The following is a 14,798-nucleotide window of genomic DNA, read 5'->3' on the forward strand; positions in this document are numbered from 1 at the left end:
GATCTGGGATCAGGTCTTCCCTGTCCATGTAACTTTTTTCATTGTGCTCTAAAAAGTAAAACTGATGCTAAATCGAACTCTTACTTTGAGACGCTTGATACATACGGACCCTAGATATTCCATACTCTCTCATATCTGCTGCATTATTGCATCATAGTCTGTACTGATGAAGGAGAATGGAATGCTAATTAGAGCATGTTGACAAATATGTCATTAGTCTACGTGGGCCTCAATTCCAAATCAATAATCAATAGACACAGTGTGTGATCATTTTCCTAAGGGATTTCACTCCCACACTCCTTTTTGGCACTTATGCTTAAAAGGCAATGGGCTGATGTGTGTGTGGGTGTGTGGTGTGTGTGTGTGTGTGTGTGCGTGTGTCCAATCTATATACTCCACCCAGTCCCTGGTGTGTCATTGAGAGAGGGAGCTCTCAGGGGAACTATCAGTATGGCCTGTTTGACATTTGGAGGACATCCATCCCACTGGGCACACACTGGATGAATCAACGTTGTTTCCACGTCATTTCCAACATGGAACAAAGGGGGCTTGTGAAGTGAATGGAAAAGATGAACAGTTGTTTACTTTTTTATTTCACCCAGAGAAGTTGACTGATGGAGAATATGTACAAAGAACACGTACTATATTGGTTCTCTATGAACTTAACGTCTGGCAGTAAAACAAGGGGTTTGCTAGTGATGCTACTTAGATGCAGTTAAGTGATGTGCAGTGAATTCTAAATAAATACAACATGAAGCATCAAAAAGGTTTTACATAAATCAAAGTAGTTTGTGATTGGGACCCCCCCAACACACACACACACACACACACACACACACACACACACACACACACACACACACACACACACACACACACACACACACACACACACACACACACACAACTGACACGACACATTCAACAGTAGTATAGTAGTAGTAGTATAGTGAACTCTAGTGGCCATTGTTGGGAGCTCTGATAGAAACTCAACCGTATGAAATGCAGACACAAGGGGACACCCTAACTCTGTCTAGACTAGAGTCACGCCTGTCCTGCATGTCACCATAGATAGAACAATGAGACAGATATTTAAATCTGAATGTACTGTAATGTTATTTTTTTATTCTATAAACTGCCTTAATTTTTCTGGACCCCAGGAAGAGTAGCTGTTGCCTTGGCAGCAGCTAACGAGGAAAAAACAAATATTTCACCGGATGTGTAAATGTGAAGCATCCGCTTGGCGTTTACATTTACTACCACATATGGTGATTAGCGGGAGCCTAGTGACCGGCAGTGGGAGATGATGGAGCGAAAAAATAGCACGTCCTCGCTCGCCTGCGACTCAACGTCTTATAGGAACGCGCTCACCGGCCAAGCACACGCACAGTCGTGGATGGAAGAACCGATCACTTCTGACACCATTGTAATGAAACAGCAGGGAGCAGGTCTCGAACCCTCGACCTTTCGGGCTATCGACTGTGCTGCAAAATCATGCTCAAGCGGCAGAGTCGATATCCGCGCTTATAAACCCAGGGTTGTTACAATAAGTTTCACAAAGATCAAGAATGTAGCTAACGTTAGCTGTTTAACTTGTGTGTGAAAGTATAGGATTGTTCACAAATGGCGCCTGTGTTGACATTCAGCAGGCAGCTCCATTGCAACCAATAACTAATTAACCACAATGTGGCATTAAGTACAGTAATCAAATCCATTCCTTTGATGACGTTTAGCTAATCAGAGTCAGGTCATGATCAATCGAGCTGCTACATGATATTGCTGAGGGAGAGTAAAATCAAAGATGTTTTTACAACTAACCCAATATAGACCATAACCAGACGTTTCCAATGAGCAAATGAATCATACTGGGCAGAGCCAAGCACGCGCTATTGAGATCTTATTTGGACGTTCCCGTTAGGGAACCCCTACTGTGTTAAGTGCGCGGGTGCTATAACTCAATTCGCCCTTGCACTCCTAAACTTTGGCAAAGGGTAAAGTCCACAAAATGCAGTGCACTCTGTTTGTTACAGATTGTAGTTTTGGAAATAGAAAACTGTATGGACATCAAATGTTTCATCAGTGAGAAAATTAGCCAACATCTATTTCGCAGGGAGTAGTGTGAACTTCTGGCTAGAAGGTTCGAGACCAGCTCCCTGGTTCATTACATTATCTTTTATTTGCGAGGGAGATGAAATCTAGACGCTTGATATCAGACGTCTTTATTTAAAGAATACACCCCAAAATAGTGTTAACCTTTTTTTCGACAAAGTTTTACTCGTGTAACTAAATTACGCGTAAAAAACAACAGATATAAAAAACACACAAAAGCAACCAATGTACTTTTTGGAACATCCCAATTAGGTTCAGCGAACGTAAGCTTGCGCGTGGCGCATCGCTGTTGATAGTCGGTTCAACGTTTTTTCGTGCACTTCAAGCGGGGAAAGTTTGCGCGGCAGTGTGTTTAATTTATTCTGTTTTAACGGTTTTACAAATGGTGAGTAGCTAGCTACATCTGTGTTTTGAGAATGACCCAAACATATGTATACTTTTTAAGTAAGGAATAAATCACCCTCGACCACAGTGAGAAAAATAAAAATCGCAGTCCAATTTCTCAGGAGTGAGTTAGCTAAATCACACTTCTAGGTTAGCTAGCAAGTTAAAAATACTTAACATTAACGAAGTGTATCGCCAGTTCTCATGCTTGATAAATTCAGCTCATAACATTATAACTAGGTCGTTTAGTTAACTAGTTAATCATTTTCCCTCCAATAAACGACCACGTTTCTAGTTAATAACATAACGTACCTAGCTAGCTAAAGTTAGTTGCTCCTTTGTGTCCTTATTACGTTAGCAAGCTAGGCCCCGGCCATCCAAGATAGCCAGCCAGGTAATGAACGATTGCCTAACTAGCTAGTTTTGTCACATATGAATAATAATCATTTGGTATAGTTAACTTTAGCTAATCAAGTTTTTCTATAGTTAAGTTAGTTAGGAACTAACTAGCCGGAAAAGGGTGGACAATGACAATATCCTGATGGCTGAAATAGAAGTGGATTGCCCTCAGTTCCCCCTTGCCTTTTTGACGGTCTAATCCTGGATAGGATGGTTGAGCACAGGGCATAACTCATTCCTTTCACCTGTGACTGAGCAAGCTAGTTGGATCAATAGATTCTCCATCTGATGAGGCTTACTCTGAGATGGCTACAATCTTTCTGCCCACTTGAGCATGTTGTGATTGGAAGTTGTAGAAAAGTGAAAGGCAACTGGTATGACCAATGTCTAGCTACTTTAATTTCTTCCAGGATATCCAGAAACAGAGAAACGGATGTCAAACTTCCACAAGTTTGAAGCTGTCAAATGGTTATATTTTACCTGAAGGTAAAATGACTCCAAACACACTTTTTGTTGGAGGAATCGACATGAAGGTGAGTAGCTCAAATGATTTCCAAACGGATTGGGATACATCATCATTTAACTTGCTCATATTGTCCTTTCTAGGTGGACGAGAACGAAATCCGGGACTTCTTTGCGAGATTTGGTGCCGTGAAGGAAGTGAAAATCATCACTTACCGTGGAGGTATCTGCAAAGGGTAAGTCTGAAATTAGTAGGCGCCACCTTTATTCAAAAAAAGTGCATCCCCGTAAACATTGTCTTATGGAACAATGTCACTCTTTGACTTTGTGTAGTTATGGATTTGTTTACTTCAATGAAGACGTCGACATCCAAACCATCGTTGAAGTAAGAGTAATTTAACATGGTCACATTCAAGTCTTTCAAACTTTGCCTTCACTCTACTCACAAGCTAATGTGTTTCGTCTTCACCATGTTTACTCTGTAGCAACAGATCAGTTTTAAAGGGAGGAAACTCAAGCTGGGTCCAGCAATCATGAAGGAAAGGAGCTCACGTGAGTGTTGCTTGTGTGCATTTGGTCCATTGATATGTCTTAGTCTCAACATTTCTTATGGCTTCTGCTCCTTGCCTTTGGTACTCCATTGCCACAACGGAAGTCTGGGTTGTGGCTAAACGTGTTTTATGTCGACCACATTGCAGACATTGCATCAACCAATGGTTGCATGCCAGATCGACTGCAGTCGGCCATCGAATTGCTATATCAAATTATTAGTGGTTAGTTGAAATGTCAAACCCCCATCTAGGCATTGTGAAGCCTGGCATGTCTTTAATTATAGTCAGCGTAGAATGCGGATGAAGGTTTGTTTATTTGTTTACCCGCCCAGGTTTCATGCCGTCTCACCTGGTTGGTCAGGCCCCCTGGATAACCCCCTCCCAGTACATCTACTGCACCTGCTGCTCTCCTATGGGCGGGGGCATGGCTCAGCCTTCACCTGTACTCAATGGCGGCAATCCCTATTTCCAGGTAAGGCCCTGTCATCACTTCAAAGCCACTGGGTGTGTCTTAAATGTCACCCTATTCCCTATGAAGTTCACTACTTTTGACCAGGGTGCCATTTGGGACACAGGCACTGTGTTGCAAGATGGGCTTGAATCAGTTCACACTTTAGGACTAATAGTGGTCCGAAAAGTGCACCAACCCCAACCTGCCCGCCCAGCACACCAGGGCCATGTTCAGTAGGCAAACATTGTGGAACGTTGCAGATAGAACTTTACGTACATCTACCTTTGACACTGCGGTTTTCTCCTTCCTGTCTTCTCAGCCTTACTCGTACAACGGCTTTCCAGGAGTCATGATTCCACAGATGCCCATGAGCTACTCGCAAACCGCTTACGCGTACCAGGTAAACAAACAAACAAACAAACAAACAAACACACTCATGCAGGCAGATAACCTTTTTTTGGGTGGGGGATAATGTATTCATTGAATAAATGTATTGTTCCCTGGAGAACTCCTAGTGGCGTTTGGTATGAAAACATGCACTACAACATGACACATTCCGCATCAATACTAATCCAAACTAATATACATGCGTGACATGCTAGAGACCACACACATACATCTGCTTTAATACTGTACCATAGCATGATAAACACACTCCCACCTGTTCCTCTCCCCATATAACTTAATGAGGAAAAGGATGCATTTTACCCTGCTCTCCTCTCCCAGTACGCCTCACCACACTGGACTGGGGAGCAGAGGACACGGCTCATCAACCAGGTGACACTTCCTCTGAATGACTACATTTTGCAAACTGCTAAGATGCATTCCCAATATTTTATTTTAAGTGATTGGAAAAGCTATGTAGATGTGACGTTTTTACTATCTATCTGTATCAGGGATGGGCAACTTTGATGGGGGTGGGGACACAAAAAATCTCAACTCATCATGAGTTCCATACATGCCAGGGCTCGTCCCCTTGTCCGGGGCAAGTAAAAAAATAAAACATGTTGGACAACCAGAATATAGATTTAAGTTGTCTGAATGGACAAGTAAAAAATATCACAATATGAAACAATTACTCCAATCAGAATTGGATCAGGCAGTGGCAGCACACAGCAGGGCAGTAAATTGGCTATATTCCCATTTGCTATAGCCTATTTCAATAAGTATTTTATATTTACACAAAGCAATAGAACAAATTGTAGATAGAGCTATGAGTCTTACCAAAGCAGTGCTAAATCTATATTTTTCTCTCTCGAATGATAAGGGCCAATAGCCGAAGTCTGTTTTTATAGGGACACTCCAATGTCTTATCGTTATAGAAGCCCAAATGGTCTATTTTCTGTCCATTTGATATGAATCTGACTTTGCCTATTAACCCTTTAGATCCCAATAGAATTTTGGGTTGCTGCTGTAGAATACTCAGAATTTCAAACAAACATACCTTGTGCAAAAACAATTAACCTAGTTTTTTTAACCTCTTACATCTAGACGTTTCGCTAGCGGAACACCTGCTCCAATATCCAATGATGGGCGTGGCGCGAAATACAAACTCCTCTAAAATCCGAAAACTTCCATTTTTCAAACATATTTTACAGCATTTTAAAGACAAGACTCTCGTTAATCTAACCACACTGTCCGATTTCAAAAAGGCTTTACAGCGAAAGCAAAACATTAGATTGTCAGCAGAGTACCCAGCCAGAAATAATCAGACACCCATTTTTCAAGCTAGCATATAATGTCACAAAAAACAAAACCACAGCTAAATGCAGCACTAACATTTGATCTTCATCAGATGACAACCCTAGGACATTATGTTATACAATGCATGCATGTTTTGTTCAATCAAGTTCATATTTATATCAAAAACCAGCTTTTTTACATTAGCATGTGACGTTCAGAACTAGCATACCCCCCGCAAACATCCGGTGAATTTACTAAATTACTCACGATAAACGTTCACAAAAAACATAATTATTTTAAGAATTATAGATACAGAACTCCTCTATGCACTCGATATGTCCGATTTTAAAATAGCTTTTTGGTGAAAGCACATTTTACAATATTCTCAGTAGATAGCCCAGCCATCACGGCTAGCCATTTAGACACCGACCAAGTTTAGCCCTGACCAAACTCCGATTTACTATTACAAAAGTTTGATTACCTTTGGTGTTCTTCGTCAGAATGCACTCCCAGGACTGCTACTTCAATAACAAATGTTGGTTTGGTTCAAAATAATCCATAGTTATGTTCAAACAGCTGCGTTTTGTTCGTGCGTTCAAGACACTATCCGAAGTGTAAATAAGGGTCACGAGCATGGCGCATTTCGTGACAAAAGATTTCTAAAAATTCCATTACCGTACTTCGAAGCATGTCAACCGCTGTTTAAAATCAATTTTTATGCCATTTTTCTCGTAAAAAAGCGATAATATTCCGACTGGGAATCTGCGTTTAGGTAAACAGACGAAAGAAAACAAAGCATGGGGTCGACGCGGGCACGCGCCTGAGTCTCACAGTACTGTAACCAGCCACTATCCAAACGCGCTACTTTTTTTCAGCCAGAGCCTGCAAAGCCACGATTCAGCTTTTTGCCGCCTTCTGAGAGCCCATGGGAGCCGTAGGAAGTGTCACGTTATAGCAGAGATCCTCTGTAATGGATAGAGATAATCAAGAAGGGCAAGAAATTGTCAGACAGGACACTTCCTGCATGGAATCTTCTCAGGTTTTGGCCTGCCAAATGAGTTCTGTTATACTCACAGACACCATTTAAACAGTTTTAGAAACTTTGGAGTGTTTTCTATCCAAAGCTAATAATTATATGCATATTGTAGTTTCTGGGCAGGAGTAATAATCAGATTAAATCGGGTACGTTTTTTTATCCGGCTGTGAAAATACTGCCCCCTAGCCATAACAGGTTAAAGAGCACAACCTCTTCTTTAATATGACACCACATTCATGTCAGTAAGAATAACACTCATTTTGGCATTCATTATGTAAAGACCCTCACTATCAAAAAAAAACGACTAACACTCATACATTATCATGCTGAAACATGAGGTGATGGTGAGGGATAAATGGCATGACAATGGATCTCAGCAGGGTGTCTGCAATTGTGTTCGTTGTCCGTAGCTTATGGCTGCCCATACCATAACCCCACCGCCACCATGAGGCACTCTGTTCACAACCTCAGCAAACCTCTTACCCACACAACGCCATACACGCTGTCTGCCATCTGGCCGGAACGGTTGAAACCGGGATTCATCCATGAAGAGCACACTTCTCTAAACAAATTTGTGCACAACATTTGAGAGAATGTATATCTATATACAGCTAAACACTGCAACTATTTCCATGAGTCAGAGAGCAACCGTGGGATCTCCTGCTCCATGCTTATGTGCTCGCCTGTACTAGCTGTACCAACCAAGTGATCGTGACATGATTTGCTATTCCCCACGTTTCACAGCATCAAACATCAACAACACCAAACGTATATCTGCTGTTTACTTATTTCACTCACCTCGACATCATCGCTTTCTAAGTGCAAGGATGTCCGAAATCCTTATCACAAACCAACATGGATACAGCTTCTTCACTGTGAAAAGTCGTCGTTGCTTTGTGCCATCATTTTGAGTAAATGTTTATTTTTGTAGTATATTTTATTTCTACACACCTTGTTGGTACCACAGAAGGCCAGATGGACTACTACACACCTCGTTGGTACCACAGAAAGCCAGATGGGCTACTACACATCTCGTTGGTACCACAGAAGGCCAGATGGACTACTACACATCTCGTTGGTACCACCGAAGGCCAGATGGGCTACTACACACCTCGTTGGTACCACAGAAAGCCAGATGGGCTACTACACACCTCGTTGGTACCACAGAAAGCCAGATGGGCTACTACACACCTCGTTGGTACCACAGAAGGCCAGATGGACTACTACACACTTCGTTGGTACCACAGAAGGCCAGATGGACTACTACACACCTCGTTGGTACCACAGAAGGCCAGATGGACTACTACACACCTCGTTGGTACCACAGAAAGCCAGATGGACTACTACACACCTCGTTGGTACCACAGAAGGCCAGATGGGCTACTACACATCTCGTTGGTACCACAGAAAGCCAGAGTGGAATAGGCTATTTGAAAATATTTGGCTCCACTAAATATACACTGCTCAAAAAAATAAAGGTAACACTTAAACAACACAATGTAACTCCAAGTCAATCACACTTCTGTGAAATCAAACTGTCCACTTAGGAAGTAACACTGATTGACAATAAATTTCACATGCTGTTGTGCAAATGGAATAGACAACAGGTGGAAATTATAGGCAATTAGCAAGACACCCCCAATAAAGGAGTGGTTCTGCACAGACCACTTCTCAGTTCCTATGCTTCCTGGCTGATGTTTTGGTCACTTTTGAATGCTGGCAGTGCTTTCACTCTAGTGGTAGCATGAGACGGAGTCTACAACCCACACAAGTGGCTCAGGTAGTGCAGCTCATCCAGGATGGCACATCAATGCGACCTGTGGCAAGAAGGTTTGCTGTGTCTGTCAGCGTAGTGTCCAGAGCATGGAGGCCCTACCAGGAGACAGGCCAGTACATCAGGAGACGTGGAGGAGGGCAACAACCCAGCAGCAAGACAGGACCGCTACCTCCGCCTTTGTGCAAGGAGGAGCAGGAGCACTGCCAGAGCCAGGCAAAATGACCTCCAGCAGGCCACAAATGTGCATGTGTCTGCTCAAACGGTCAGAAACAGACTCCACGAGGGTGGTATGAGGGCCTGACGTCCACAGGTGGGGGTTGTGCTTACAGCCCAACACCGTGCAGGACGTTTGGCATTTGCCAGAGAACACCAAGATTGGCAAATTCGCCACTGGCGCCCTGTGCTCTTCACAGATGAAAGCAGGTTCACACTGAGCACGTGACAGAGTCTGGAGACGCCGTGGAGAACGTTCTGCTGCCTGCAACATCCTCCAGCATGACCGGTTTGGCGGTGGGTCAGTCATGGTGTGGAGTGACATTTCTTTGGGGGGCCGCACAGCCCTCCATGTGCTCGCCAGAAGTAGTCTGACTGCCATTAGGTACCGAGATGAGATCCTCAGACCCCTTGTGAGACCATATGCTGGTGCTGTTGGCCCTGGGTTCCTCCTAATGCAAGACAATGCTAGACCTCATGTGGCTGGAGTGTGTCAGCAGTTCCTGCAAGAGGAAGGCATTGATGCTATGGACTGGCCCGCCCGTTCCCCAGACCTGAATCCAATTGAGCACATCTGGGACATCATGTCTCGCTCCATCCACCAAGGCCACGTTGCACCACAGACTGTCCAGGAGTTGGCGGATGCTTTTGTCCAGGTCTGGGAGGAGATCCCTCAGGAGACCATCCGCCACCTCATCAGGAGCATGCCCAGGCGTTGTAGGGAGGTCATACAGGCACGTGGAGGCCACACACACTACTGAGCCTCATTTTGACTTGTTTTAAGGACATTACATCAAAGTTGGATCAGCCTGGAGTGTGGTTTTCCACTTTAATTTTGAGTGTGACTCCAGACCTCCATGGGTTGATAAATTGGATTTCCATTGATTATTTTTGTGTCATTTTTGTTGTCAGCACATTCAACTATGTAAAAGGAAAAAAGTATTTAATAAGATTATTTCATTCATTCAGATCTAGGATGTGTTATTTTAGTGTTCCCTTTGTTTTTTTTTAGCAGTATATTTTGTCAATATCATGATTCCTCTCGTCCCTCCTGGAACATGCCAGCTAAATGTAGCAGTCCTTTTTATTTAGTTTTTGGGTACATTATTTTGGATGGCCGTTAAGGGGTGATAACATGGTCTATGGCAGGGGTGTCAAACTCATTCCATGGAGGGCCTAGTGTTAGCTTTTCCTTTCAATTAAGCCCAAGATGACCAGGTGAAGGGAGTTCCTTACTAATCAGTGACCTTAATTCATCAATTAAGTAAAAGGGAGGCGAGGAACCTGTAGACACCCTCTGTGGAACGAGTTTGACACGTGGTCTATGGGCAAGCACAGAAAATGATTTCAGATCCCTCCTATGTACTTCGCTCATTTTCAAGTTCACCCTTTTGGCATATGGTGTTAATGGACCTTTTTTGTTTGTTGACAAGTGACTTCAGCTTTATAACAAGCTAAAAAAGTTAATGTCGGACCCGGCCCTAGCCTTTTGTGGGTCCTAAGCCATATGTTATTGGAGGGGCGTTTTACTGTTCATTTACTGCAATTCTACACATTTTGCCATGGGCGGAGAGAAATGTTAGCATAATTTTTTTTCATTATATAACATTTTTACCTCCTTCAGTCCCCAATTTCGTGATATCCAATTGCAATCCAGTTACGAGAGAGGCGAAGGTCGAGTAATGCGTCCTCCGAAACATGACCTGCCAAACCCAGAAGCCAGCCGCACCAATGTGTCGAAGGAAACACTGTTCAACTGACGACCGAAGTCAGCCTGCAGGCGCCCGGCCCACCACAAGGAGTTGCTCGAGTGTGATGAGCCAAGTAAAGCCCCCCCGGCTAAACCCTCCCCTAACCAGGGTGATGCTGGACCAATTGTGCACCGCCCTATGGGACTCCCAGTCACGGCCGGTTGTGACACAGCCTGGGATCGAACCCCAGGCTGTAGTGACGCCGCAACACTGTGATGCAGTGCCTTAGACTATTGCGCCACTCGGGGACCAATGTTTGCAGTTTTTAATATCTGAATGTGTGACAAAAAATTGTGGGGGGGTCCCCTGGTCGGTAATTTGACAGCTGTCTAGACTAACTTCTAAAAAATGTCAAAAAAATGTTAGCTGACATGGGATAAGTGACTATCAGTGACTGACAAAACAAGAGAACAGCTGGCGCACAATCCCCCCAAAAAATAATTACACCACTATTTTAACTCTCAACAGTAAGTTAAGACCCCGACTGAGTTCCCCATGGACCGCCAGTTGTCTTGCCTGGAAACCCGGCATTGAATTTTACGTTGGGCAGAAATTTCCTTTTCGTCTCGCGACTTCTACAAGCCAGAATGTTGAATAAAATGCTTTGAAACGTTGATGTAATTCTATTTTCCTGTGGATATGTTTCACATTCCTACTGCCAAATGGACCAACCACACGGACAACCGGTAAAGTACGTTAAAATATCATTTTATGCCACATTCTGACTTGTCGAAGTCGTGACAGGAAAAATGTCCTGACTCAAATGCTAATTTCAACCCGACGTATAATTCAATGCAATTCAACGTCAAGTTTCCAGGCAACCAGTTGCCCATCCCTGATGTGTATTCTGTCATCTGATCGAGTAATGGCTACTAAGTGGCAATGTAGGGTAAAGCCTATATTGTCATGTTGGTGTGAGTGCTTTAAGCGGATATCATATTGACCATCTGCCTGCCAGTGTATCAGTATTTGCAGTAATTCATGTGTTGGCTAAGGATGACTGATTTTCTCCCAAGGGTGTTTGCTGTAGTAGTTCCTGTGTTAAGGTTCACTGTGGTTGTTTCAGCCGGCTCATTATGTGATGTGATGCCCCGTTTCCAGAACTTTGTGGACTGCGGAGTCCAGACTCTTCTGACTCTGCTGTAGTCCACAGTCCACTGACCCTCCTGCTGTACCAGGTGAACGAACACACACACACACACACACTCAGACCCTCCTGATTTGTCTCCTTTTGTTCTGCTAACCTTTCTATCCATCTTCCCCCTCCCTCCTGTATCTCATCTGCCATTTCTATCAAGTCTTTCTCCATCTCTTCATTGTTCTTACAATTCATCTCAATTGTTCTCTCTCCAGTCTTCAGTCATTTAAGTAATTAGTGATTGTGTAGCAAGTGTTAAAAGTGATGATTCAAATGCTCAATTAGTGAGTTATCTGTAGTTTGTTTGTATTGTCAGGGATGATGGCAGAATCTGTCCATCTTGAGGAACATACTCTATTCTCTTTCTTCTAATTGTCAGACTATGTGGACAGTCTCAATTTGTCTTGCGATTCCTCGCATCCTATCTCCTCACCTCCTTCTCAATCAAATTGGAGGCGATGGACCAAGGTCCTGCCCCTCAGGCCTTCTTTTCCAATGCAATTTGAGGACGAGGTAACCCAATGGGTTTTGAGAAGGAGGCGCGGAAAGGACGCGAGGAATAAAATAAATGCAATGAATATTCTCCCATTGGGGAAAAAGCTCTAGAATCCTAGCTGATAGTTGACTGAATGCTTGTTATTCCTCTCCACCACAAGGGGGCGACGTCTCCATGCAGACTGGAGCACAAGGTGACATCCTGGCCTTTAGAGCTAGCAGCAATAGACTTTAAAAATATACACTTTCAGGATGCTTTCTCTCTACGACATCTCTTGCTCACTTTGAGACCCGACCGTGGCGGCTCGACACTTGCACCTGCACCCGATGGGCGTGGTCACTGTGACCGTGTTTGGCTTGGCTAGGACCATGGTCCTGGCGTTTGGACCGCTTTCAACCCATCTCAAACACTGTCACGCAGGGAAGAGCAGAAGTGGTTTTGGAGCTTCAGCTTGTTTACAGCACAGAGCAACGTGTGGGTGTCTGCCTTTTTTTTGGGGGGGGGGGGGGGGGTTGGTTTTGATAACCCCCAAAAAGACAATACTTTTAAGCTCATCTGTGCATATTTATATTTTATGTTTGACTATTTATGTTAAGTTTTTTAATGTCAGTTTGTTTGGGTGTAAGCTTTCTGCTGGGCTTCTGTACATAGATTTGTAATACAACAAATTAGTCTTTAGAATAGGGTGTTGATTTTGACTTTTTCTATTAATTCAAGTTTCCATCCCCATTTTCCTCTGATTTAAGAAACTAATGCATCAAATTATTGTGGGCAGAATTGAGGACAACACTGGCAAATTATTTTTCAGGCGCTCCTGTTGCCTTAGTGCTCTTTTATATCATTTCTTGACAGGTTCCTGTCTTAAGCTACTTAAATCACCTTTTTATTTCGATTTACTTCAGTGAATTAGAAGTGCCTGTCTGCTTTTTTTGTTGAGGGTTTAATTGAATCGATGTTAGTGTATTTACAATTGGGATGCACTGATCATCTCGAGTTTTGCTGTTTTGAAAGTGTTGAATCTTTTTATTGTGGCCTATGGTTTTTTTAGGCTGCGTACCAAATGGCACCCTTGTCCTTATTTAGTGCACTACTTTTGACTAGAACCCTGAGCAACAGTAGTGAACTATAGGGAATATGGTGTTATTTGGCACAGAGGCCTTTGAGTGTTGCCATTTTCTTAAGTTATGGATCTTGTGGCCAATGTTTCTTAGCCGGTTCCAGCTCTTGCAGTACGTCGCCAAGAGGAAAATCATTGAGTCAATTTCACCTGACGGTGTTGATGATAAACTACTTTTATAATGCAGCCTGGGTCGGGAAACCTGTTTTAATTCACTCTGAAATGAAGGACATAACTAACAGCAATGCGTTCCATCACTACTGGTTGAAGTTCTCTTACAGTTCACTTATATATATTTGTTGTTGTTGCACTGATTGATTTGTTGACAGTGTGTTTTTCTTTCTTTTTGGAGGTGGTGTGTTTTGATGCATTAATACAATCGTTTCAGTTTGATTATAATCACTTTTCAGCCCGACGGGTTAACTGGTTGCATTTAAAATTGATAAACACATTTTGTATTTAAATATATATTTTGATACATCAGTTGAGAAATGTGTTGACTCCCTGTCTTTCTTCTAAGCCAATGTTTCCCAAATACTTTTTTTTTTAAGCTTCAAATTGGAATTGTCTAAGAATTGACTCAACGACCAAAAACACACCTAAGTTTAGTTTTGTTATAATGAACCAGACAATCTATAGTTGTTTGTGAAAGTTGGCTAACTCAGTGATCCTGCTTTGTATTATAACCCCTGGAGTTTTTTCCCAGAAGAGTACACTGTTTCTGAAATATGTGTCTGTTTACTGTTACATAGATGCTCTGTCTTCACTGTGGACTGGTTGACATCTGAAGTTGGTCAAGACCCAGAGTGTGATCCAAAGAGCAGACATGCCCTACGATTCTACTACAGTCAATTAAAGTATGAAGCTGGCCCTAACTTAAGTCAGCTTAGTTTTATTTGTTAGGATTTGGTGACGGTAGGCACACAATTTGTGACCCTGGGTGGTTATTTGTTGTCTGTGTATTTGTTAGTGCACACCTTAGAAAAACATTTTATTATTGGACAAATTCAGATTAGTCCCTCTGATTCGGCATACACCCCAGAAGTGGCTGCTGGTTGGTCAGAGCTGACTTTCTGTCATGGCAACATAACTGACCATAATTTTCTGTCACAGACCATTTTGTTCTCACAAACGGCAGTATGATGGTGTGACTGCCCCCCCCACACACACACACAGACAGACAGACTGCTCTGAATTATGGAGCAGTCTGGATAGGTCTTATGAAATATGA

The 14,798-nt window shown here is 42.9% G+C and overlaps 1 protein-coding gene across 5 annotated transcripts; it reads left to right on the forward strand.

The window, feature by feature from the left end:
* The first annotated feature begins 1,225 nt into the window (after positions 1–1,225).
* LOC106570536 (deleted in azoospermia-like) lies at positions 1,226–14,050 on the forward strand. Of its 5 annotated transcripts, none has more exons than XM_014142972.3 (10): positions 1,226–2,494; positions 3,303–3,425; positions 3,499–3,590; positions 3,688–3,739; positions 3,840–3,906; positions 4,238–4,377; positions 4,676–4,756; positions 5,047–5,133; positions 11,918–11,994; positions 12,611–14,050. In XM_014142972.3, the coding sequence occupies exons 1-9, from the start codon at positions 2,492–2,494 to the stop codon at positions 11,960–11,962; spliced, it is 690 nt and encodes a 229-aa protein (XP_013998447.1). In that variant the 5' UTR covers positions 1,226–2,491; the 3' UTR covers positions 11,963–11,994; positions 12,611–14,050. The 5 variants fall into 5 exon arrangements, 2 of the variants coding, with proteins under 2 accessions (XP_013998447.1, XP_013998448.1); XR_001320695.3 differs by having other exon boundaries at positions 1,227–2,494; positions 11,883–11,994; XM_014142973.3 differs by having other exon boundaries at positions 1,228–2,494; positions 5,083–5,133.
* Positions 14,051–14,798: the final 748 nt, after the last annotated feature.

The sequence above is a fragment of the Salmo salar genome, chromosome 14 (genome assembly GCF_965601325.2).
Source record: "Salmo salar chromosome 14, fSalSal1, whole genome shotgun sequence".
NCBI classification, from domain to species: Eukaryota; Metazoa; Chordata; class Actinopteri; order Salmoniformes; family Salmonidae; genus Salmo; species Salmo salar.